This window comes from Carlito syrichta, unplaced genomic scaffold (genome assembly GCF_000164805.1).
Source record: "Carlito syrichta isolate Samal-C Ts95f unplaced genomic scaffold, Tarsius_syrichta-2.0.1 Scaffold315108, whole genome shotgun sequence".
NCBI classification, from domain to species: Eukaryota; Metazoa; Chordata; class Mammalia; order Primates; family Tarsiidae; genus Carlito; species Carlito syrichta.
This window is the reverse complement of record NW_007259204.1, coordinates 881,747-909,300: the sequence shown is the minus strand read 5'-3', so window position 1 is coordinate 909,300 and position 27,554 is coordinate 881,747. Positions and strand designations below refer to the sequence as shown.

The 27,554-nt window shown below is 33.3% G+C and overlaps 1 protein-coding gene across 1 annotated transcript in view; it reads left to right on the top strand.

Annotated features, from left to right (window-relative positions):
- LOC103274897 (protein eyes shut homolog) overlaps nt 1-27,554 on the top strand; it is an 872,098-nt gene that overhangs the window by 39,817 nt on the left and 804,727 nt on the right. The window contains 1 exon segment of the mRNA XM_021706071.1: nt 8,857-8,970. Within this exon segment, the coding sequence (XP_021561746.1) occupies nt 8,857-8,970 (114 nt within the window).

Below are 27,554 nucleotides of genomic sequence, written 5' to 3'. Positions count from 1 at the left end.
TGTATTATTTATTGCAGCACTATTCACAATAGCAAAGGTTTAAAATCAATATATGCTGTCCATCAATAGATAGATGAATGAATAAAGAAAGTGTGGTATATACACACAATGCAATACTATTTAGCCATTAAAGAAGAATGAAATCATATCCTTTGCAGCAATATAAATACAGCTGGAGGTCATTATTCTAAAGCAAATTAACACAAAACAGAAAATCAAATACCACATACTCTCACTCATAAGTGGAAATTAACACTGGGTACACATGAACATAAAGATGGAAACAACAGGCATTGCGGTAGGAGGGTGGGAGCGAGGGTTTCAAAACGACCTATTGGGTATTATGTTCACTCCTTGATTGATGGCTTCACTGGATCCAAACCTTAACATCATCCAATATACCTATATAATAAACTTGCATATGGAGGTCCCCTGCATTTAAAATAAAAATTAAAAAATTAAAAATAATAGTAACAATAGCCAAAGAGATGGACAGAAACAATAAAATATTTTTCACAGTTAAGGGGAAAAAATCTTTTTTTCATCAGATGAAGATCATGCCATGAGTGTTTTAGCATACAGGCTATTGTATTCATAACTGAATTGAATAGAAATACCAGCTCCAGGCTTTCCAAGAGTTAGGGGATATATATATGTTAAAATTTGTTAGTGATTGATAAGAATAGTTCACAATTCATCAGTGTTTAATTTTTCCTAAGGGAGTTCATTTATTCTACGTTTACTGACTTCTTCCTTGTTAAATGCATAGTTTTGTGACTATCTAAGTCATCATTTTGTAGAAAATCATGGTCACCAAAAAATGCCTTGTTCAACTATTGATTATGAATGAACCCCAAAATACAGTGAAATGAGGTTGTTAGAATTAAATATCAAACATGTTTGGCATAGGTGAATAGCTTTATGAAGTGTTATAAGAATCAAATATGGATAAATATGAGTATATTACAGAAAGATTTATGTACAGTATAATAGAAAATTGAATTTTAAAATTGAAGTTTAATGTGACTAATTTCTTTGTATTTTTTATTATAAAACCAAGAACCATACATTCTTGTTTACTTAATAATAGTCACAGAACTAGTTATTTTCATAAATTTCAAGCTAACCTTATATATACTCAGTCTACATAAATTCAAGTATTTTATGAGATGAAATATTTTCACAAGCTGCAATTCAAAGTATTGTAATATTTTATTTATTTATTTATTTATTTACTTATTTATTTATTTATTTATTTATTTGAGTTGGAGTCTCACTCTGTCGCCCAGACTGGAGTGCAGTGGCCACTCCCGGCCACCGCAGCCTCGGCCTGCTGGGCTCCGGCGATCCTTCCACCTCAGCCTTCCGAGTAGCTGGAATTACAGGCATGTGCTACCATGCCCAGCTGATTTTTTGATTTATTGTAGAGATGAGGTCTCGCTGCCCAGGCGGGTCTCGAACCCGCGGACTCAATCCACTCACCTCAGCCTCCCAAAGGCGCGGGATTACAGTCTGAGTCACCGAGCCCGGCTATTGCAATATTTTTAAAAGTTAAATAACAAAATTAAGTATTGACTATTGCAAATCAAAAATCAGAATATCTTCCAATAAAAAGCTACTGATTTCCAGACCAGCTTCAAGTCCACTAAAAGAGACAGACATTTAAAAATATGCCTTATTATATTTATTCTATTACTTTTTTGATTTGTTCATTCACCGATTTTGAAATTTGAGATACAATTACAGAGATTATCTATTGTGAAAAATAAACTTTTTGCTCACTAATTGCCTAATCTACCACCCCCTCCCACTTGCTCTCAGTAGTTTATATTATTAATATTAATTCTTATGTTGACTACATTAACATAGATAATTCATTAAACTTACATTTCTTAATCAAATTCTATCTACCTTGACTTTTATTAAAATTATCGGTGCTCTTTCTATTTTATTTACCTTTCTCCCAATCTACTATTTCCACCTACCACACTCTATCACCTATATTTTGTGTAACATTGTCATTATTCAGCTATGTTACATTAAACTATATTAGGTATAATGAAGTATTCTGTGCTTTATGTAAATAGTCTTCACTGCCAAAGTAAAGCTAGAATTATATTTCCTATTCTGCACCCCCAGTCCATTTGAAGGACAATATTTCCAGCTTTGGGGCCAAATAGCTCCTTTTATTGTACACTAAATCAATTATTCAAATCAAATCTTTGTTTAGTTTGCATTATATCTGAACCATACCATTTTTGTACATTTAAAAAATTTCTGTTCAAGTTTATCATTGGTTTCTTAATTAATTGTAATAAATAAATAATGATCTAATTTTAAATTATTAATAATCTTTAACAATAATGTCTTCAATGTCCACCAGTTTTAATCTCTCATTTGGAAAATGATGTATCTCGGCTGTTATTATGGGATATCCTGTCACCAAGTTCCTGAATTAGTTTCGTATAGCACTTCTTTTTTTTGTTTTTTAATGTATCATTCTAATCTTTCTGGCATATATCTTAAAGTCACTTCTGAAGAATGTTTGTAAGGAAGTTATATTTTTACTATTTTCATTATGTCATATGATTTTAGTTTGTCTCTAGAAACATTTAAATTTTTCTTTTTATCCCTGATGTTCTTAAATTTTATAATAACGAAACTAGATTTAGGTCTCTTAATCAGCTATATGTTAGGCTCCTTTATAGCAATTCACGTTTGTTATATGCTGTAGTAAGATTGTTTATCAAGTATTTAATGGCTCTTTTATCTACTTTTCCTGACTAATTCCTTTGAATGAGAAAGTACTTGAATTGATCTTATATGTCATTTCTTTCTTTCTCTCAAATTTTCCTTCACAATGATATTGTAACACATTATTAGAAATTTCTCTCACTGTATTTCCTTACTCTTAGAATGGATTCTATTTCCACAAGTTATACTGCTAATATGTAAATGTCTTTTTAGTTTTCAATCACTTCCTTTATATATTATCTTATTCTTGCTTTGTGGATGTGGTATTTTTCTACATTTCTCTGAGGAAAGTTATATACTTTCTAAAATTTTTTTTATTGCCCATTGAATTTCCTTAAAAACCTGAAGGAATATTAATTGTGTTTCTAAGACTCAACCATGAAGATCACTCCCTTTCTGTTGCCTCCTCATCTTTATGTTTCTTTTCTTACTTGTATTATCTTTCATCAAATGGAAATTTGTGAAATTTCCAGTCTGCTTCAGACACCGTGCCTTCATCAATCTGTTTCCTCTTGAATATTGAGTCTTTCCATAGTGCCTTATTGATGCAGTCTAGAAATTTCCAGAGTATGGAAATTGGAATTAAGTGTGTCATAGAAATCCTTAACTTATTATGTGTAATTAAATGCCTTTAAATAACTAAGTATATATTTTTATAATTATAAAGAAGGTAGTAAACTACTGTACCAAAAATATACATAAAAAACACACACACACACACACACACACACACACACACATATAGATACATATATTTTTTAATTGAAAATTTTTAGTCAAAATATTTTGGAGTTTATTATAAAATATATGAAACCCAAACATACATAAATATGTTTATAAATATGAAAAAATTTAAATTTTGGATTGTAAATTTTCATTCAGATATTGGCATATGTAAAAAATACATGGCATATTTCTAATTATTTTGAGATTGAATGTTTTGTTGTCTTTAATGGAACAAACAGCAATTTTTTTCCACATGTAATCTTATTTAATTTGATATACAGCAATCAATATATTATCTGAATGGCATTTACTTTGCAGAACATAAGCATGTCAATAATATGGTGACTTTATTTTCCTAATTTGTCTTCAAAAAAGACTTATGCCCTGTTACTTTGCTAAAATGTTTTTGAAGTAAATTATAGATATGACACCTGATAAAGACTATGAAGCAAAATATAAGAATAACACACAATTATAGTAAATAGATTTATATATTAATAAGCTTCATCTGCAAATAAAATTTGTTGGGGTATGTTATAATCACTAATATACATTCATCGGTAAATTTTGAGACATGGAACAAATAATCTAAAATTAATCCTAAATTTTGTACCTAAAGAGATATCAGTAAATGATTATCAAATATTATTATTCTATCACTGTAAATAATAAAATTTTAATGGGAGAAATACTTAGTTTTGAGAGAAGTTGAATCTGAGGTAACCATATGACAATGCTTAAATTTGAAACAAGCCCTAAAACTTGATTAAAAAGTCAGAACATGAGCTATGATTGTAGAGAACTTGTTTATAGTAGTGTAAGAAACCCTGAATGCAAAGAAATAAAAATAGAAAAAAAACCGCTAAAACTTTGGAAAATACACAAAAGATATGTTGGGTTGGAAAAGAAAAATACACTAATGAAGATAGAAACGGGGAACTAAAAATATGATTAAAATTTGACTTCTTGTAATGCAAAAAAGCTACACAATTTGCAACAAAGGATACTTGTACAAAATTATTCAGTGTGCCAGTGGGTGCTAGTAGATTCCAGGTATCATATAAAATTTCTATTGATCTATTTTCAAGCATATTAATTATTTCCTTGACATTTTATATCTGTTATTTAGCCTAGTTGGGAAACTTTACATTACGCTTATTTGAATATTCTAGTATAGAATTTTCTTTGAACTCTTTATTTAACTTTTTAAAATTTTCTATTGTGATTTCATATTATCATCATAGTTTAATTTAAATTATTAAATGTAGATTTCTATATTTTTTAAACATATTTGTAGCAGCTAATTTCAGGTTTGGTCTGCTAAAACTACTGTTATGGCCCACTCCCATCACATGGAGAGCATTTGTCCAAATGAATAAAAAAGCCGGACATCAACCAACTTGTCTAACTGTCAGTATTGAAAACTCTACCTATAAATGGCAAAAAAAGTATTGCTCTTAAATGTACACATAGCATATTTCATGTGGATAATATACTATATTTAAAAACAAAACCAGAATTAAATTAGTTAAAAACCAATACCAGAAAGACATGAGACATATTCCAATATTTGAAGTTAAAACACACATGTAAATCATCCATAGGTCAAAGAAGATATTACAGGGAGTACGAGAAAACTTAGAGTCAGATGAACATGAAAACAGTATGTAAAAATGTATACGTGGTTAAATAGAAATGTATAGCTTTAACTGTTTACATTAGAAAGAAAGAAAAACCTAAAATCAATAGTCTAGGTTTGTACATCAAGAAGCTTGAAAAATAAAAGCAATTCATATCCAAAGTAAGTGAAAGAGGGAAACCAAAATCAGGACAGAATTCAATTAAAAAAAAAAACAACAGAAAATAATAGTTGGTTCTTTGAAAACACCCACAAACTTTCAGCTAAATTGACTAAGAAAAGAGAAGACATTATCAAAAACAGGAATGAAACAGGGAAGATCTTAAAACACTACAGAAATGGTAAAACATAATAAAGGAATATCATAAAAAATTTTATGGAAACAATTAGACAGCTAAGAAGGAATATAAGAATTCCTTGAAAGACACAAATTCCAAAATTTAAGAATAGGAAAAAACTATCCTAACAAAACAAGAGATTGAATTATAACAAAATATAATTATCCACAAAAAAGCCAAATGGTTCAGATAGCTAAGCTGGTACATTCTGTCAAATATTTAAAAGAGAAAATAATAACAGCCATGTAAAAAAACTTTCCAAAACGAAAGATGGAACACTTTCCAAGTAATTTTATGAGAACACTATTACCTAGAAAGCAAAGACATCAAGAAAATATACACCAATATTTCTAACTTCAAAAGATGGTGTATTTAATTCTTTTACGGAAAGCAGAGGAAAATTGAATATAGGTCAATATTAATGATTTATTGACATCAATAATATATGCCACAAATATCTGAAAACTCTTTTTACTTTTTCCCCCTGATTGCTTCCTCTGTAAAATTGAAATATCAATATTTAATAACAATGACAAAAATAAGCCGTAACACATTTCAGTAATAGAGTTATTCATTGTGGTTGCCGGAAATATACTCAGGCTGATTTAATGAGAAAGGACTTAATTTAAGGAGTACCAAAATTATGCTACCTGTTGGACCTGTAGAAGTCTAGAATCAGATGTGGAAAACTGACATAAGCAAAGGAAGAAAAGGACACTGAATATTATGTCACATTAGAGTAAGGGAAGAATGCCACTGACACAAGACAACTCTGATCACAAAATAACACCAAATAACCCTGAAACATTGGCATGGTTTCTGCTATATGACCACCTTTAGGAAAATCATTTCCTACCTCTATCCCCGATTTTCTTGCATCACCAGCTTTTTTCAAATTCCACGGAGTGTTTGTCAAATTAATCAGTTTTTGACTGCATACATATGTTTAGGAGTACTTGAGGGGAGTAGGGGCTGTACTTTTATTTTTATTTGTACCTTCTATATTGAGAGGGGAATCTCTAACCTTTGTCAAAGAATCATTAAGTAGATAATTCTCTAGATATAAAAGGGAGTTCAGATGATGAGTATAGCAAGTAAACAAAAGACAAATTCCACTACGTGGTATTTTCTTAAGCCATTTTGCTAAAACAAACCAAAAAAAACAAGCAAACTAACACATTGCTCTATTTTCCTTTAACAATGTCTAAAATACCTTGTAAATATGATGATTAATTTAGTTTAAATTATTTTGTTTAATTAAACAAAAGTTAAGCTGAGTTGCTTTTTTTAATGAATAGTAGACCATATCCAAATGTGTACAGCACGCAGTTTTTGAAAGAATAACCATCAAAGAAAGTCAATTTGATTAACACTGTATGGCCATGCATAAACAGCTTGTTTTAATTGTAAGGAAATAATGGGAATTTTGAATTCTTCTTGGTTCCCTGAGAAGAGAGTAAAGCCACAGTGGCAACATTAAAACACTTTTTTAAAAAAAAGTATCTACTTCATATTGTTAGAGTGTTGACTATTTGCAGACAAGTTGAATACCTCATATTTTTTGGAAATAATCTTAGTCTTACTTGCATGTTTCATCAGTGACACATTTACAATGAAGTGAATGCTTTGCATGTTCTAAGTAATAACTATGAGATGAAGGTGGGTGAATGCCCAAGTGATCCTGCACAAATGGTGATACTTGTGTTGGTCTTCACAGCACCTCCAGTTGCCTATGTCAGAATGAATTTAAAGCAGGCATGCTTACAGATCAAAACTATCATCCCTGAAGATTAATTTAGATGGAAATTGTTCTTCATTTGTAGAAGATGCAATTCATCTCATGGAAATGCATATTAATTGTTTTTCAGGATAATATTCCATGTATAATTTTGTCTGCATTATTTTTCTGTATCTTTACATTATCATAGAAATAGATTTAGTATACCATGCATGTTTTTGCTTTTGTAAATCAATCAGGGTTTGTAATTGCATTTTTTTCACAAAGTTGATCCTTTAGAACAATGAGCAAATACATATATCTAAGGTTTAACATTTATTCATCACTAATGTGATTTTTAATTTTCACTTTTTTTCTCAGTTTAACTTAATGTTCTAATGTCATGTTTTTCACCAAACATTTCATTTTGTTGGGGATAATAGTACTATTTTCTATTTAGTTAGTATGTTCATGTTTTCTTCTTTTTCTTTTTGATTTGGAGTCTCACTTTGTCCTCCAAGCTGGAATGCAGTGGCAAGCTCACGGCCATCAGAGTCTCAGCTTGCTAGGCTTAGACCATCCTTCCGCTTCAGCCTTCCAAGTAGCTGTAACTATAGGCATGCGCTATGCTCAGCTGATTTTTTTTGTTTTTTTTGTGCAGATGAGGTCTCGCCAAGTTGCCCTAACTGATCTCGAACCCTTGGATTCATGTAATCCTCTCACCTCTGCCTCCCAAAGTTATGGGATTTTAGGCATGAGCCACGGTGCCTGCCTGACTAGTATGCTCATTTCTATTTCTAATAATATTATGTCACTATTTCCCTCCTTGGATTCATGTCACATTTTAAAAATTAATAATAGAAGAAATATTTTCGTTTATATAATTTGTGAATAATTGTTATTGTGTCAGTGTCAATTTTTCTATTCTTGCTATAAATTGGCAAGAAAAGTAGCTGTCATAAGTCATAAGAATCAACTAAGTGTCAGTTTAGGCTATGTTTTTCAACTCGGGAAATTAATCTAAATAATGCAACAGGTGGAGCGTGAAGGAAAAAGCTGAAGTAGAAAACTAGCTAAAAATAAAAAGCAAAGACTACATAGTTAAGGGAAATCTGTGATCTTTTCTTTTTTTATTTCCATGGAAGTGTATTTTGTGAAATTAATTTTTTTAAATGTGACTTATCACCCGACTCCATGACACTACATCTACAGAGCTCATGGGTAGATTCAAGTGCATCTGTCCCCTGACTTTATTGGTAAATAGAACTTACCAACTGTACCTTGTAGAGAACATTTAGTACGCAGGGACATGCATCAGGATGTTATTGATTCACCAGTCTTCTCTTTTTGTTCCCTTTTTATTTCCCTTACCCTAACATTTGATTTACATCATGATAATCTGAAACATATACACCAGCTCTAGACTCCCCAGCAAAGATAAATTAGTTCACATCTAAACAGACTTTGGATGAATACAAACTCTTCTAAAAGGAGTCATTGTGGTTTATAGTAAGTTGAAATAAATGGATTCTGACAGTAAATGGTGCAACATTCTTGGCTAATAAATTTAGTTTCAGATATTATCCTAAATGGGTTAAAAGACTAGGACAAATTTAAGAATTCTAACCTGGCACCTGCTTACCTTATTAAAACTTAACATCTTTATAAATTATTTTTTAAAGGTACAAGATGTGAAATAGACATAGATGAGTGTGCTTCACAACCTTGCAAGAATGGAGCCACCTGCATTGACCAACCTGGCAATTACTTCTGCCAATATGCGCCTCCATTTAAAGGTAATGAACACAATGGGAGAAGGAAGAGCAAACATAATTAACTTTAAACAGCATTTCTGTCTCGTGTCTGAACTCATTTAAACCTTCCAACAACATTATTAGACCTTCATTTTCTTAAAGTCAAGTTCTAAAGTGACCAACCAATTATCCCTTAGGCAGAAACTAGAGTGAAATAAACTTTGTTTATTTATCCACTAAAGCAGTTGAGCTTCTTATTTTTCTATTTGAAAGGTCACTAATGTAACCAAATGAAGCAGTGAAAAGTAAGGAACACATTATGAGCTTAATATGTTATCATGTTACATTTTCGATTTTTTTTCATTTTTTTGAAAATTTCAAGGTTTTTCTAAACTAATTATTTAATCTTTGAATGTAGTTATACTTAGCTCAACTTATAGTAAGTTATTAACAGTTTATTTTTATTTGATCTCAAATTTAATGATAGTTTTTAGCTTCAGTTAAGTCGTATTTTTACCAAAACCAAATAAATCCAGTTTTCCTTTGTAAATATATAAGTAAATATTAATATATTAATACATTTTTATATAAATGGGTATATAGAACCTAAGTTATTGATAGTATCTCAAAGTTTAGTATTTTTTTCTTAACCATGAAATTTTAAAACTGTTCAACTAAATATAATTGATTTGAATTTTTTTAAAAAATATTTTTATTTTATTTTGTTTTATTATACAGATGTGGGGTACAAGTGAGGACTAATTGCATAAGTAGGCTGCATGCAAGTGAAATTGGGCTTCTAACTGGCCCTCACTCTCCCTGGTAGCGGACCAGGTGACCTTTGTGTTGTCACATGCCTCCACCCTTCTCTCCAAAGTATCTTCTTAAAATTACATATAAAAAATATTGGAGTGTGTGTCTCAATTCAAATATTTTTCATCCATTTGAACTCACTAAGATATAGTCTTCTTGTCTTTCAAATGAAGGTAATACTATACTTATCTCATTTAATCAAATGTACATTAATGAGAAATGTTAAATAAATATATTGTTTGCCAAAAAGTAATAATATCAAGTGTCTAATTATAATTTCAAATAGCTTTCTAACATATATAAATCTTATAATAGGAAATATTTTATTATGTTTAAGTAGGATGCTAATACATACTTATATAATTATGTATCTTAAAAAATATTTAGGGAATAGTTTAAGTAATCCTATTCAATAAAATGTTAGACTTATTCTAAAAATGACAAAGATTTTTCCAATACCCATATTTTAATTTCTCATATCATTATTCAATAAAAAAGGCCAAGGTCCTTAGCGATCTTGCAGAATACAGTACTAGAACATAGAATATAACATGAAGACTCTTGTAATACCAGAGTAAGAAAGTACCCAAAAAACAAAACCATGAGAATAAATCAAAGAAAACCAACAAAAGGAGCTCCCAATGACCAAAATTAGAGAACAATTTAAGCAACAAAATATAAGAAGGTTGACTGTTAATACAAAATATAAAATCAATACCTATGAGTCTATAAAGATAAAAATAAATGATTGAATAGATGGGAGATAATATGTAAATATGTTGTACAGAATAATTCTAAATAATTTATGCTGATACTTTGCACTTAAGGAGGTGGAACATAGCTCCTATCCCTAAATTTGGGTAACACACAGTGTCTACCTTCCAAAGATCATGTTATGTAAACAAGGGAGTGGGGGGGAAAGAGTAAGTTTACGGTGAAAAAGCTTTCCTCATAACATCAACAGTAATAAGTCATGTTAATAATAATAGCTTTTGATATGAAGTGATGAGAATGGCACTTTTTCTATAGTCTTCCCCCTAAAAATAGTGTAATTCAAGAAACGATCAGACAAATTCTAATTGAGAGACATTCTAAAAAAAAAATACTTGATCAAATTTTCAAAATTGTCAAGGTCATCAAAAACATGAAAAGTCTGAAAAACTTTTAAAGCCAAGAGAAGCCTATGGAAACACAACTACTAAAAGGAATGCGGTATCTTGACTGAGATCCTGGACCAGAAAACAAACATTAGCTTAATACTGAAGAAATACAAATAAAGTGTGGACTGCAGTTATCAATAATATATCAATATTGTTTTATTAATTGTGACAAATGTGCCATAGTAACATACTATATTAACATAGAGGAAACTGATTTTAAGGTATACAGGATCTCTTTGTGCTATCTTTGCAACTATTTGGTAAATCTAAAACTATGCTAAAGCAAGAGTTTAATTAAAAATAAATGATTACAGATATATTATTTCTGAATAAAATAATGTACGTTAGAGAAAAACAGAATGTGAAAAACATGGAAGGTAACTTTAGGTAATCATACATTTTTAACCTCTATCTACTAAATATTTTAATCAACTAATTATAATGAGGGGAATAATCCTTCAGTTAATGGCAGTACCTTAGATCTGTACAGTACATTAAAATGTTCAATAGAATTCCACATAAATAAAACTAAAAAAGCAAAATCAAAGTTAAACTTAAAAACTACATGTGCTTAATAATGTATAATATACTTCTGGTAATTACATTACAAAAATAAATATAAAGTATAAATACACTGAACTATACAAAAACACATTTGTGACCATTTGTAATTCAGTTTATATTTTTATACATCTTTTAGTTAGAAATTTGCCTTGTATAACAGAACCTGGCATCTTGTTCATCTTTTTCTTTTGCTCCTGGACACATTCTTAATTATCTTGCATATGAATGAGACAGGTCATGTGACTGAATTCCAACCAATAGAAAATGGATGGAAGTTTTTATCTTTCTTTTTTTTTTGGGTTGGAGTCTCACTCTGTTGCCCAGACTGGAGTGCAGTGGCAGCTCCCGGCCCCCGCAGCCTCTACCTGCTGGGCTCCAGTGATCCTTCCGCCTCAGCCTTCCGAGTAGCCGGAATTACAGGCATGCGCTACCACACCCGGCTGATTTTTTTGATTTATTGTAGAGATGAGGTCTCGCTGCCCAGGCGGGTCTCAAACCCGCAGGCTCAGGCAATCCTGTCACCTCAGCCTCCCAAAGGCGCGGGATTACAGGCTGAGCCACCAAGCCCGGATAGTTTTTATCTTTCAATCTAGTCCATAAAAATATCTCACACCATCTCACTCCTTTTTTGATCTTTATTTTTGTTGTAAGGGAGATTCCTGAAAAACTAGAGAAAATCCAGAAGATGAAACAGTAAGTCCCTTAATTCTTATGCAAAAAGGTGTCTGTAGACCAGGAACATTGTACAAAAAAAGTACATAAAGATTTTATTGTACTAAGCCACTAAGACTGAGAGAGTTTGTGCTTTACAGAAATGAGCATTATTTACCCTAAGAATTACCCTTTCAGTACTAAAAAAAATCTTGACTATCTCTTAAATTGACTTTTTAAATATTATGAATATGTAACTTTTTAAAAAAGTGTATGCACAATAGAGTTGTGAGTTCAATTTCTATGCAAAAATACAAATGATTTTCTTTTTAAAAATGTAGTAATTCTTTGGGTTTTTTTTTTTTTTTTTTGAGTTGGGGTCTCACTCTGTTGCCCAGACTGGAGTGCAGTGGCCGCTCCCAGACACCACAGCCTCGACCTGCTGGGCTCTGGTGATCCTTCCACCTCAGCCTTCCGAGTAGCCAGAATTACAGGAGCGTGTTACCATGCCCGGCTGATTTTTTGATTTTTTTGTTTGGTTTTATTGTAGAGATGAGGTCTTGCTGCCCAGGCGGGTCTTGAACCTGCGGGCTCAGGCAATCCACTCACCTCAGCCTCCCAAAGGCGCAGGATTACAGGTTGAGCCACCGAGCCCAGCTTGTTTTTGTTTTTTAACTTATTTTATTTTAAAGATGTGGAGTACAATTCAGGATTAACTATACAAGTGGTCACCATACAGGTAAAGTTTGGACTTAGCATTGGTCCACACTTTGCCTGGTTTGAGATAAGGTACCCTTATTAATGTTAGGTGCCCCTGCCCTTCCTCTCCTGACAAAGAAAAATACTATTGCCAGTCCTTTTCTTGTAGTATTATGGTAAATTTCAGTGTCCACTTATGAGTGAGAACATACGGTACTCAGCTCTTTGTTTCTGTGATAAATCACTGAGTATAGACTCTAAATTCATCCAAGTTGCTATAAAATCAATAATTTTGTTCTTTTCTATGGCTGCATAATATCCGTTGTGTATATGTACCACACTTTTATTATCCAGTCCAGTTTCAATGGGCAACACAGTTGGTTCTGTGTTTTTGCTATTGTAAATTGTGCTGCAATTTACATGCATGTGCAGGTGTTATTATTATTTTATTTTTATTTTTATTTTTTAGAGTGACTTAAGTTCCTCTGGGTATATTCCAGGAAAAGGGAATGGTGGATTATATGGAAGGTCAACTGCTAGTTCTTTTAGGAATCACCACACTGTTTGTCATAGAGGTTGAACTAATTTGTATTTCCATCAACAGCATAGAAGTGTTCCTTTTTCCTGCATCCTTATTAACATCTATTGGTTTTTGTTTTTTTTAATGATGGCCATTGTTACTGGAGTTAGATAGCATCTCAATGTGATTTTGATTTGCATGTCTCTGATGATTAGTAAGGCTGAGCATTTTTTTCATATATCTGTTTACTGCCCATATATCTTCTCTTGAGAACTCTCTATTCATGTCTTTTGCCCACTTTTTAATGGGGCTATTTGTTTTTTTCCTTTCAGCACATTTGAGTTCCTTGTGAATCCTGGATGTTAGGCCTCTGTCGGATATGCAGTTGGTTTCCATAAGGGTGTCTCCAACATTTTCTGAGATTCTTAAAGATTGGAGTTTTACATTTAGGTCTTTGATCCATTTAGAGTTGATTTTTGTGTATGGTGATAGGTAGGGGACCTGTTTCTTTCTTCTGCACATGACCAGCCAGTTTTCCCAGCACCATTTACTGAATAGATTCTCCCCTCTCCAGTGATTATCAGTGGAGGGTTTGTCAAATGAGTTGGTTGAGAAATTGAGGTTTTGTTTCCAGAATCTCTATCCTGTTCCATTGACCCATATGCCTGTTCTTGTACCAGGACCAGGCTGTTCTGATTATTGTAGCCTTATAGTAAAGTTTAAAGTCTACAGGTGTGATACCTCTTGCTTTGTTTCTTTTACTAAGAATTGTTTTGACTATTTGTGGTCTTTTATGTTCCCAAATGAAATTCTGTATTGCTGTTTCCAGGTCTGAGAAGAATGATGTTGGTAATTTAATGGTTATTGCGTTGAATCTGTAGATTGTCTTTGGTAGGATGGACATCTTAACAATATTGAATCCTCCAATCCATGAGCATGGAATATTTTTCAGTTTCTTTGTGTATTCTTGAATTTCTTTGAGAAGTGTTTTGTAGTTTTCATTGTAAAGTTCTTTCACTTCTTTGGTTACAAAGATGCCAAGATATTTCTTTGTGTGTGTGTGTGTGTGTGTGTGTGTTTGTGTGTGTGTGTGTGTATTGTGAATGGGATTGTACTTTTTGTTTGGCTCTCTTCCTGTTTGTTGTTGGTGTATGAGAATGTGACTGTCTTTTGAATGTTCATTTTGTACCCTGAGACATTGCCAAAGTCCTTTATCAATGCAAGGAGGTTTTTTTGACAAATTCTCTTGAATTTTCAAGGTTTGGATCATATCATCAGCAAAAAGGGGTAACTTGATTTCTTCTTTTCTTATTTGGATACCCCTGGTTTTCTTCTCTTATCTGATTGCTCTAGGTAAGACTTCCAATGCTATGTTGAACAGGAGGGTTGAGAGTGGGCAGCCTTGTCTTGTTCCAGTTCTCAGGAGAAATACTACCACTTTCTGTCCATTTAGCAACGTGTTGGCTTGGGTTTATTGCAGATGGCTTTTACTGTTTTGAGGTATGTTTCCCTCTATTCCTAGGTGTTCAAGGGTTTTTATCAAGAAGGGATGCTGGATTTTACCAAAAACTTTTTCGCATCTAATGATATGATCATGTGATTCCTATTTTTATATCAGTTGATGTATTTAATTACATTTATGGTCTTGCCGATGTTGAACCAGTCCTGGATCCTGGGGATGAAGCCTATATGGTCATGTTGGATGATTTTTGAGAGGTGTTGTTGGATCAGATTTACTGATATCTTATTGAAAAGTTTTGCGTCTATGTTCATCAAGGATATTTGCCTGTAGTTCTCTTTTTTGTTGGATCTTTACCTGGTTTAGATATCAATGTGATGTTAGCTTCATACAATGATTTAGGGAGAGTTCCATCTTTCAATCAATTTTTGACTAAAATGTTCTGAGCCTGTTAGTAATTTCACCATTTTCAAAAAAATATATATAAAATGTAACTAGCACAACAAATCAAACCATAAGATTAAATTAGTAACTATTTAGTTGATTCAGTAATTTGATAAGATTACTTATTTGGAATTTAATGCATACAGATTAGAAAAATATATTCTGTAAAAGAAATTCTAGGCCCTTCCCTATTTTGTATCTCATGTAAACACAAATCTATCATGCATTTGTATATTGTAAATGACTGCTTCAGTCATAGCCTCAAAGTATATGTGATTTTCCTTGCAAAGTCTAAATTATTTATTATCTGGCCTTCTGTGAAAAACAATAGCTGACCAATGGTATAGAAAATGCTCAAACCATAACCTATTTTTCAAGTTGACTGTGGCTTTCTATTTGTATAGTCCAAGTTTTACCTATTATGTCTTTATTTGAATTAACATATATATTGATAAAGTGATGTTTATCATTTTCCTTTTTATAAGAAAGAGATAGCTGTATCCCATTGTACTAGATTGAATTCATACTTCTTTCCTTTTGTGTAAAATTTATATTAGAAAATATATACATATAAATTAATACATTTATGCATTTATATGAAAATATAAAAATATGTATTGTCACTGTCTACTAAATATGTATGTGAATTTGTAAGATAAAATACTTTGAGTGTTTTTTAGAAATTTATCCTAATTCAAACATTTTGCCATTTTTACAGGTTATTTTTCATTGCTAGTTATAATTTAAAAAGCATATACTAGAAAAAGGAATTTAACCAGAGTGGGAATTTTGATTATATAGTCCATTTATGGGACAATAGAAAGTAATTAGAAAAATATTTGTGTAATTACTTCTGTAGAGCTAAATAATGCAGTGTTTTTATGCAAACTAGTTTCTAGTATAATAATTACAGATCCTCCACAAACAGCATAGCTTTCACACATAATGTTATTAATGCTATATATCGTTTTTGGTATCTGCAGAATCGTCTCTTCTTCTTTTTATAAAGAGCAAATAAATATGGAAAATAATACAATTACTATTTTATTATTGTATTGTCTCTTAATACAATCCTTTGTCCATGAAGTGTTCATCCATTGGAGTTAGCAAGTGGCTCGTTGTTATTTAATCTGGGATCCTTTCTGAATTCTGGTCTTAGAGACTGAATCTAGCAAATACACTGTTTTTCTTTATTTTAAAGATGTGGGATACAAATCAGGATTAGGTCTATAAATGTTTATTATGCAGGTGTCCTTGTTGATGAGGTAGGCCCCTCCTTCCCCTGGCAATTTCCCTCAACTGCCAATCCTATGCCTTTCCCTGGTGGTTTCCCACTACTACCAATCCCTTTCTTATAGTATTATGATAATTGTTCAAGGTCTGCTTATGAGTGAGAATATATGGTATTCTGTTCTTTGTTTCTGTGATAAATCACTTAGTATGATAGACACTAAATTCATCTAAGTTGCTGCAAAATCCATATGTTTGTCTTTATGGCTGCATAATATTCCATTGTGTATATGTATGACATTTTTTAAATCTAGTCCAACTTTGATGGGCAGCATGACTAGTTCCACATTTTTGCTATTGTGAATAGAGCTGGCAGAAGCATGCAGGTGCTGGTATCCTTTTGGTAGAATGACTTGAGTTCCTCTGGGTATATTCCCAAAAGGGGGATTTCTGGGTCATACGGAAGGTCAATTTTTAATTCTTTTAGAAATCATCACATTGTCTTACAAAGAGGTTGCACTAGTTTGTATTCCCACCAGCAGAGTAGAAGCATCCCTTTAACTCTGCATTCTTGCAAGCCATCATCTGTTGTTGTTTGTTATATTAATGATAGTCATTCTTACTAGGATTAGGTGGTATCTCAATGTGGTTTTGATTTGCATTTCTCTGATGATGAGTGAGGCTGAGAACTTTTTCATGTGTCTGTTGGCTGCCTGTATATCTTCTTTTGAGAAATTTCTGTTCATGTCTTTTGCCCACGTTTTAATGGGGCTATTTGGTTTTTTTCCTTTGGCACATTTGACTTCCATAACGAACCCAGATGTTAGTCTGTGGTCAGATATACAGCTGGCAAATTTTTTTCCCCCATTCTGTGGACTGTCTCCCCACTCTTTGCTTTGCAGAAGCTTGTCAGTTTGATGTGGTCCCACTTGTCTGTTGTATCTCTTATGGTATGGACACTTGGGATTTTAATCAGGAATTGATTGCCAATTCCAATTCCCATAAGGGTGTCTCCTGCATTTTCTAAGATTCTTATAGTTTGAGGTTTTACATTTTGGTCTTTGATTCATTTGGAGTTAATTTTTATGTATGGTGATAGGCAGGGGTCCTGTTTCAATCTTCTACATAGGATCAATCGGTTTTCCCAGCACCATTTACTAGGTTCTCCTCTCCCCAGTGGTTGTTGTTGGAGGATTTGTCAAAGATGAGTTGGTAGAGAAATTGAGGCCTTACTTCTGGGATCTCGATCCTGTTTCATTGACCCATATTCTTGTTCTTGTGCCAGGTTATTTTGATTACTGTAGCCTTACAGTAAAGTTTAAAGTTTGGAATTGTGACATCTCCTGCTTTGTTTCTTTTGTTAAGGATTATTTTTGTTATTCGTGGTCATTTGTGTTTCCACATGAATTTCTGTATTGTCATTTCCAGGTCTGAGAAGAATTATGTTGGCAATTTAATGGGTATTGTGCTGAATCTGTAGATTGCCTTTGGTTGAATGGACATCTTAACAATGTTGATTCTTCCTATCCATGAGCATGGAATATTTTTCCCTTTTTTTGTATCTTCTTGGATTTCTTTGAGTAGTGTTTTGTAATTTTCATTGTAAAGGTCTTTCATTTCTCTGGCTAGGAGATACTGAGGTATGTCATTTTTTTGTGTGGCTATTGTGAATGGGATTGTGCTTTTTATTTGGTTCTCTGCCTGTTTATTTTTGATGTATAAGAATACAAATGACTTTTGCACATTTATTTTGTACCCGGAGACTTTACCAAAATCCTTTATCAGTGCAACCAGGTTTTTGACAGATTCTCCTGGATTTTGGAGTTATAGAATCATATCATCTACAAAGAGAGATAATTTGACTTCCTCTTTTCCTATTTGGATAGCCCTGATCTCCCTTTCTTGTCTAATTCTTCTAGCATCAATTTCAATACAATGTTGAACAGAATAGGTGAAAGTGGACAGCTTTGTCTTGTTCCAGTTTTCTGGAGAAATTTTTTCCTGTTTCTGTCTGTTTAACAATATACTAGCTGTGAATTTATTGTAGATGCTGCTTACTATTTTGAGTTATGTTTCTTCTATACCTAGGTGTTTGTGAGTTTTTAATCAAGAAGGGATGTTGGATTTTATAAAAAAAACTTTTCTGCATCTAAATATATAATCAGGTGATTCTTCTTTTTACATCTTTTGATGTATTTCATTACATTTTGGTTTTGCAGATTTTGAACCAGCCTGTATCCTGGGAATGAAGCCTACTTCGGCATGGTAGATGATTTTTGAGATGTGTTTTTGGATCCTATTTGCTAGAATCCTGTTGAAGATTTTTGCATCTACATTCATAAGGAATATTGGCCTGTAGTTCCTTTTTTGTTGATCTTTACCCAGTTTGGGTATCAGTGTGATGTTAGTTTTGTAAAATGATTTGGAGAGAATTCCATCTTTCTCAATTGCCTGGAATATTTTCAGTATGATTGGTATCAGCTCCACCTTGTACCTTTTTTAGAATTCTGCTGGAAAGCCTTCCAACACAGGGCTTTTTTTTTTTTTTTTTTTTTTTGTAGATAGTTTTCTTATGGCAGAGTCAATTTCCTGGGTTGTTATTGGTCTGTTTGGTGTGCCAATGTCTTCTTGTTTCAACCTGGGAAGGTTGTGTGATGTCAGAAGTCCTCCATTTCATTTAGGTTATTAAATTTGTTTCCATATAGGTGTGCACATAATCTCTGATAATCTTTGGTATTTTTTCAGGGTCAGTTTGATTTGATCTTTTGTATTTCTGAGTGTGTTTATTTAGGCTTTTTCTCTCTTTCTATTGGTCATTCTGTCTAGGGATCCATCAATCTTGTTAATTTTTTCAAAGAGTCAGCTTTTTTTTGTTGATGTTTTCTATGATATTTTTGTCTTCTATATACCATATTTGGGCTATTATTTTGGTGATTTGTATTCTTCTGCTAAAGTTAGGGTTCTGGTGGTCTTCTCTTTCCAACTCCCTTAGGTGATTCATAAGGCTGTCAACTTGTGATCTTTCCATTTTCTTAATGTGTGTTCGTAGAGATAAAAATTCTCCTTTTAGGACAGTTTTCATGACATCTAAGAGGTTTTGGTAAGCTATTTCTTTATTTTCATTTATTTCCAAGTATATTTTATTTTCTGTTTTAATTTCAGTGTTGATGCAGTAGTTGTACATTATGCTGCTTAGTGTCCATTTCTTTGTAGATTTTGAAGACATTTTATTGGTGTTGATATTTATTTTTATTCCACTGTGGTCTGAGAAGGTGCATGGCAATATTTCAACCTTAAGGAATTTGTTTATGCTTGATTTATGGTCAAGGATGTGATCGATTTTGGAGTATGTTCCATGTGGTGATGAGTAGGATGTATATTCTGTGGTTGTCGGGTGGAATATTCTATAGGTATCTTAAGTTTATTTGGTATAGTATCAAGTTTAGGTTCTGGATTTCCTTGTTGATTTTTTGCCTTGATGATCTATCTAGGGGTGTTAGTGGGATATTCAAGTTCCCTGCTATAATAGTGTTAGAGTCAATATCTTTTCTTAGTGTATTTAGTAGTTACTTTATAAATGCTGGCACTCCTGTGTTGGTTGAATATATGTTTAAGATGAATATTTATTGTTGATGAATTGAAACTTTTAGCATTATGCACTGTCTTTTCATATCTTTTTTAACTTTTGATAGCTTAAAGATTATTTTGTCTGATATTAAGATCGCAACTCTTGCCTTGTTTTGTGATCCATTTGCCTGGAATCTTGTTTTCCATCCCTTAACTTTGAGTCTGTGTGTGTCCCTTCTGGTGAGATGAGTTTTCTGGATACAGCAAGTAATTGGGTCATGGTTTTTTATCCAGTTCGTCATTTTGTGTCTTTTCAGTGGTGCATTTCGCCCATTCACATTCAGATTGATTGTTGAAATGTGATTGTTTATTTGTGTCATGAGGTTCTTATAAAGTTGTTTGTTTGCTTATTTTCTTTTGACTTTGGGGTTGATGTATGTGTGTGTTTTCAAGTTTCTTGTTGCACTATATTCTCTGTTGATTCTGTGCTCTGCTGCTCTCTTGGGAACTGTGTGGCCATTCTTTTTTCTTTCTTCTGTGCTTAATACCTTTTTAAGTGTCTCCTATAGGGCTGGTCTGGAAGCTACATAATCTCTTAGGGATTGGATGTCTGGGAAGGATTTTAATTCTCCATCACTGATGAAGTTTAACTTGTCTGGGTAGGAAATTTTTGATTGAAATTGTTTATCTTTGAGGATTTTGAAAGTTGGACTCCAGTCTCTTCTTGCATGTAGTGTTTCTGCCAATAGATCTGAGGCTATTCTGATTGTTTTTTCCCAGTAGGTAGTCTGAACTTTCTTTCTTGCTGCCTTAGGATTTTTTCTTTTGTGCCTACTTTGTGTAGGTGAATTACTATATGTCTAGGAGATGGTCTTCTCATTTGATGTCTTATGCTGGTTCTCTGTATCTCTTGTGTTTGGCTGGTCACATCTCTAGTGAGATGGGGAAATTTTTCTTGGATAGCCTCCTAGAATACTTGCTCTATGGTGGTCTCCATTTCTCTTTCATTTTCTGGGATACCAGTCAGGCAGAGGTTCAGTCTCTTGATATAATCACACATCTCTTATAGGCTTTTTTTCTATCTTTCTGAGTTTTCTTTCTATGCTTTTTATATATCAGATTAATTCCGTGTTCTGGTCTTTGAGTTCTGAGATTCTTCTTCTACTAGATTAATTATGCTTTCCATGCTTGTCATCTTGTTATTTATTTCCTGGATGAAATATTTTATCACCAAAATCTCTATTACAAATTCTTTCAGTATTGTGTCTTGTCTTTCTTGAGTCTTATTCACTCTTTTCTTTCATTCCCTAAACCCTGTCATATTCTGGGGCCAGTCATTGGTGACTTCCATTGTTTGGGCTACAAAGTCTAATTTTTCAGGCATTTTCTCTTTGTTAAATTTGAAATTACCTGTAGCATTTCTTTGATTTTTCCTCATCTGTGACAGAGCTCTTGCTTTTCTCTTCAGTTCCATTATTCAGGGACAGTGGAACAGGTTTTCACTTCTGATGTTTGCTTAGTCCTCTGTTCTTTCCTAATACGGAATCTGGATTTGTTCTATTTTGAAACAGGACACTGATCTCTTCGGAGATCTTCCTCATCCTTTCCTGGCCACACCTTTTGCCCTGTGGCTGAATCAGGGTAGGGGGTGGGTCACCTGAGACTCAGCACTTGTCCTGTCCCACTGAAGTTTGTGCTTTCAGGATATTACATCTGGGTCATGATCAACCCCTGAGTATTTGATTCACTGGTCACAGAGTTTGGGTGTGTTGCTCCATAGTGAGCAAGTCATAGCACTTTCCTGCCCCGTTTTCAAGATGGTGGTGGGTTTTCTCTTTTTTCTTCTTTAGTGGAACTCTGCCTCTGGGCTCTCTCTGCAGCCCTTGTTTCCATTGTCCAGCCAAGCTCTGAAGTAGTGAGGCAGAGCCTGGAGCCTGTAGTCTTTCCTTGCTGCTTCTTTGCAGGAAAAGTTTTGTCAGTTAAAAAAAATGATGTTTGGCTTCTGCAACCTGTGAAACACTAGGGACAAAGCAGAGAAGCTACAGCACCACTGCTTCACCAGAAGGGCTCTGACCACTTGCTCATGAACACCCATGTAGTCAGTGTCTCCCAGCATCTTCTTCCCAGGAAGGGTTTTGTTGATTAAAAAAACAAACTGGTTCTTGGTTTCTGTGTCCCAGGAATTGCTGGGGTCTAAGCAGAGCTGCTGCACCAGGAGAGCCCTGGCTGCTTGCTCCAGAGCCCTCACTTAGCCAGCCATGTACACGCCCACTCACTCACCGACACATACATAAAATTTTACACACACTTACTCACACTGGGATTCACATAGTCTGACTGGCTTGACTACCATCTTCCTCACACCACCTGCAAATACATTTCAAATGCATAATTTTTTCAGAAGTATAAGACATTATTATTTTGTTTTCTATTTACTATGAACTTAAATTTTCTTCAGCAATAAACAAAAACTTTTAACATGAAAAATGGACTTTAACTTTCTCTGATAGCATTAATTATTATGATTTACCTGAAGAGATCTTCATATTTTCATGTAAGAAAGCAAGCTATGGACTGCATACATGTTCTACCTGTTAGGATGCCACATGTTTCCATTTTAATTAAAACAAGATACAAAGAATTCATTCCCAAGGAACACTATTGCCATCAAGCTGTCAGTTGTCATGGCCAATCATTGCTTTCTAAGGCACCCTTTATTTGAGCTTTCTATGCCCATCACTTCCAAAAATGAATGGTGATATTAATTTATCTTGCTATGCAAAATGTACTAAGTAGAGATTTTTATGTTTTCATGTAGAATAAATGACAATAAATATAGTCTCAAAGTATAATGTTTTCCTACATATGAAATGAAAATTAGCAAACTCATACATAAATGTGCACACTTGCATGTGCATGCGCATGTGCGCGCGTGCACACACACACACACACACACACACACACACACACAAACCCTAAGATTAAGCACACATGCTCATCTTTCCTGCAGAATTACAGTCAATTGTGTATGTGGACATGGTTTACAGATGCTAGTTATTGCTATTTTCTTAATAAGCATAATTAGTGCTAAGCAGTAATGTAGTTCTACACAAACAGTAATTTTAATTTCTAAAATGAATGCTTATGAAATATAAAGGTAGTAAAGAGAAGGTGAAGATAGTCACTTACAATTAAAATGTTGTTTCTGACAGAATTGAGTCAGTGCTTTCCTCACCAATGAAGGACTTAAGAAAGCAAAGTCTTTTTCAGTGGGATTCTTCTCTTAGTGGATGGAGAAGACCACAATACTCAAATTACCTATGACATAGGTGACACTTTGATCCATATATAGTTAATACTATTCCCTACAGTATGAAAGTATGATTCAACTCTTATCCCATGAATTTTTCTTTCTTAGAATTCAGTATAAGTGAGATCTTGTAGTGTTTGTCTTTTTGTGTCTGGTTTAATGTAGTATGCTCCAAGTTCATTCAAGGGGAGATATTGGTAGTAAAAAGATTCATAATTTCAGTTAGACAGAAGTAAATTCAATATCCTTTGTACAACATGGTGACTCTAAAGACAATATACTGTATGCTTGAAAACTGCTGAGTTTTCTAATTAAAAAATATGGAGTATGTGAGGCAAATAATATGTTAATTAACTTGATTTAGCCATTCCACAATGTATACATAAATCAAAACATCACATTGTGTACTATAAATAGATACATTTCTTATTTGCCAATTAAAAAATAAGTTGTAATGCATAAATTTAAAATGGTACATGTACATATACTAGAAAATAAACTGTTGCTGACTTTATAATTCAAAAAATGAAACATTTGCATATTGAATTTCATTAAATGAAAGAGTCCTGGGAGAAATTAAAATTGTATTTATCATTGTTAAAGCAATAGTCTTTGCATTTCTACCATGTATTGGTGCTGAGAAATAAATTGTTTCACTTTTCTTCTAAAATACAAGTTTTTAATGTTTAAGACAAAGAAGATAGGACTTTGGATCTTTGATATAAATTATTGTTTGAGTCTCAAGAAAGTAAGTACTTAGGTTAATAAGAATGCCATTTTGAAAAAGCTACGTGAGGACAGTAAAATGAAAATATTGTTTGAGCAAATGTCTTATCTGCTAAAGCTTTAATGACACATGTCTCTAAATGTGTAGCAATTAAGATTAAAAAGCTGAAATGGCAATTAGTCATTAAATATGTTTGCAAAAGAAAGTAAACAAAGAAGAAGGAAAACTCAGCACAATAAAAATGCTTAAGTGTGTTAAAAGCCAGAATAATACTGCTATTTTCTGCATAGGACACTCAATTCTGGGAAGTTGTAATTAGAAAGCAGATTTAAGTATATATTTTTAAGTGCATGTGAAGTGAAAAATACTAGAGTACAAATAAAGAAACAATTAGTTTCTCAGTCTTCCAAGGTCATATTTCGGTCATTCTTGTGGGGAACTATAATGGGGAGTTACAGATGCTGGGATGAAGTTCTCCAATCTACTCAATCTACAGCTAGATGGAAGGTTCTTGGAGCACAAAATATTTTGGCAACCAAGCTACTATGCGTAATGCTTTGAAATTATCTTAAAGTCAACTACCAATTAGCAAAAAAGTCAATTTGAAGTAATTTATTTAATGAAAGCGACAATATAACGCTTCTACACTGCTGGTGGGAATGCAGTCTCTTTGAAGGACAGTGTGGTGATTTCTGAAAAAACTAAAAATTGACCTTTCATAAGACCCAGCAATCCTCTACTGGGAATATACCTAGAGTAATGCAAATCATTCTACAAAAAATATGCCTGCACACACATGTTTGTTGCAGCTCTATTCACAATAGCAAAAACGTGGAATCAACCATGCTGCCCATGGAAGCATGGATAAAAAATGTGGTACAAGCCGTGCTTGGTGGCTCAACCTGTAATCCCGTGCCTTTGGGAGGCTGAGGTGAGTGGATTGCCTGAGCCCACGGGTTCGAGACCTGCCTGGGCAACTTGGCAAGACCTCATCTCTACAGTAAATCAAAAATTAGCCAGGCATGGTAGCGCGCGCCTGTAGTTCCAGCTACTTGGAAGGCTGAGGCGGAAGGATCACCGGAGCCCAGCAGGTCAAGGCTGCGGTGGTCAGGAGTAGTCACTGCACTCCAGTCTGGGTGACAGAGTGAGATTCCAACTCAAAAAAAAGTTGGTACATATACACAATGGAATATTATGCAGCCATAAAGAAGGAAAAACAGATTTTGCAGCAACTTGGATGAATTTAGAATCTATCCTAATCAGTGATCTATCACAGAAACAAAGAACAGAGTACCATATGTTCACTCATAAGTGGACCTTGAACAATTATCATAATACTATAAGAAAGGGATTGGCAGTAGTCGGAAACTGCTAGGGAAGGGAGGATGGGATTGGCAATTGAGGGAAACTGCCAGCAGAGGGGGTCATACCTCATCAACAAGGGTACCTGCATAATGAACATTTGTATAACTAAAACTGAATTGTACCCCACATCTTAAAAAAAAAAGTGACAATATGTGTATTATTTTGGAGGAGTGGACAAATACACGGAATTAACTGTAAAGTACTAAGTTCATAATAAGACATTAGTCCAATAGAAAAAAAAAAAGCATTCATTGAATTGATACTGATGGTTTTGTTTTCCATTTTTCTATCCTGCAATTGAAATAGTAAACATGCAGTATGTATTAGTTTAGTAGCAGATTGTGCTCACTTTCCTAGTGATTATATCATTACCTTTAGGTCAATGTAAGTGCTTACAAGCTAATACCATTTAAACAGCAAGTATAGAAGGAATCTCAGTGGAAGATGGGAACAGTCATTTCAACACTTATAAACATAACTTTTTTTACATCTTTTATTTCTTTCTCTCTTTTAAAAGCAAATTTTAGATTCAAAGCTACTTAATATTTTGGTTAAACAAGTATTCAATTCTTTTATTTAATTGCAGTTTTTATTAGCAAATCAAACCTATTAATATCCCTTTTTTCTTTTAACCTAATGACTACCATAGTTTAGTTGGACATTATGTTTGACTACATTTTCTGTAAATATAGCATATCAAGTGGAAAAAAAATACTGTCATTGACCAGAGCATATATTGAAAATGTTGCTTGGGTTTATTAAAAAACCAATGTGTAGCCGGTCTCACCTGAGTAACCCCATATGTGCAATGATAGAATGACAGGGCTGGCAGACTTACAGAAATGCTTAACGGTAATCTACATTTTATACTAATCACTTTTGATTTGCATTATCAACAGAAAATAATATGCTCTTGACACTCTAACAATGAGAGAGTACTATAATTATGTTGAAAATCCCAGAGGATTGGTTTGCAATGAATCCGTAATAAATTTAATGCTTTGCACATTAAGAAAGTAATAACACTACTCTTGTTTTCAAAATTCTTCCCTTTCTTAATTTCCAATACATTGCTCATTCTTAAATTTGGTATTATTCGGTAGTCTGTCCTCAATTTTTAAATTATTTCACTATATATGCTTTTCAAGTTGATCAAATCTATTCAGTAGTGTCAACTGCCTATTTCTCAGCATTTGGAAAATGGTATTATCCCTTCAAGTTGAAAGACGTATGTATTGATGAGTTGTAAACTGTCACACATGTCTTAGTATTATGTACATATGTTCAGAAATAAATTTAAAGTAAAATAAAGAGCAGAGACAATAAAAATCATGAGATTTCAAAAGGCTGAACGATATCCAGTTTAAGCAAAAATTATTCTGAGAGCATGAGGTTGGAGTTTAGCAGAATTTAAATCAGAAATGTCACCTAAGAAATATTAGGGACAGTGGTAAACCATTAATTTAGAGAAAATATAATCAAATGTACATTTTGAGAGATAACTCTAAATTATAAAAATAACTTATAGCCGGGCTCGGTGTCTCAACCTGTAATCTCGTTCTTTGGGAGGCTGAGGTGAGTGGATTGCCTGAACCCGTGGGTTCGAGACCCGCCTGGGCAACTTGGCGAGACCTCATCCCTACAATAAATCAAAAATTAGCTGGGCATGCTAGCACACTCCTATAGTTCCAGCTATTTGGAAGGCTGAGGTGGAAGGATCACTGGAGCCCAGCAGGTTGAGACTGCAGTGACCGGGAGCAGGTGGCAGTCTGGGTGACAGAGTGAGACTCCAACTCAAAAAAATAAAAAACAAATAAATAAAATAGCTTGTTTCTTCTTTCTTTTTATAAAAATAAATTTTATTGTGTGTATTTGAAGTTTACTACATGATGTTATGGAATACATACAGATAAATGGTCAATATAGTGAAACAGAAGAACATATGTGTCATCTCACATTGTTACTTTTCTTTTTGTGACAAGAACAGCTAAGATTACTATGGCATACTGGAAGTACAGAAAAAGTTATATGCTTGCAGTAATCAAGCTGTGGTCTAGAGTAGAGAGGTAGAAACAAGGCTTGAGATAATTGAATAATTTCAGGAGATATTTAGGTAA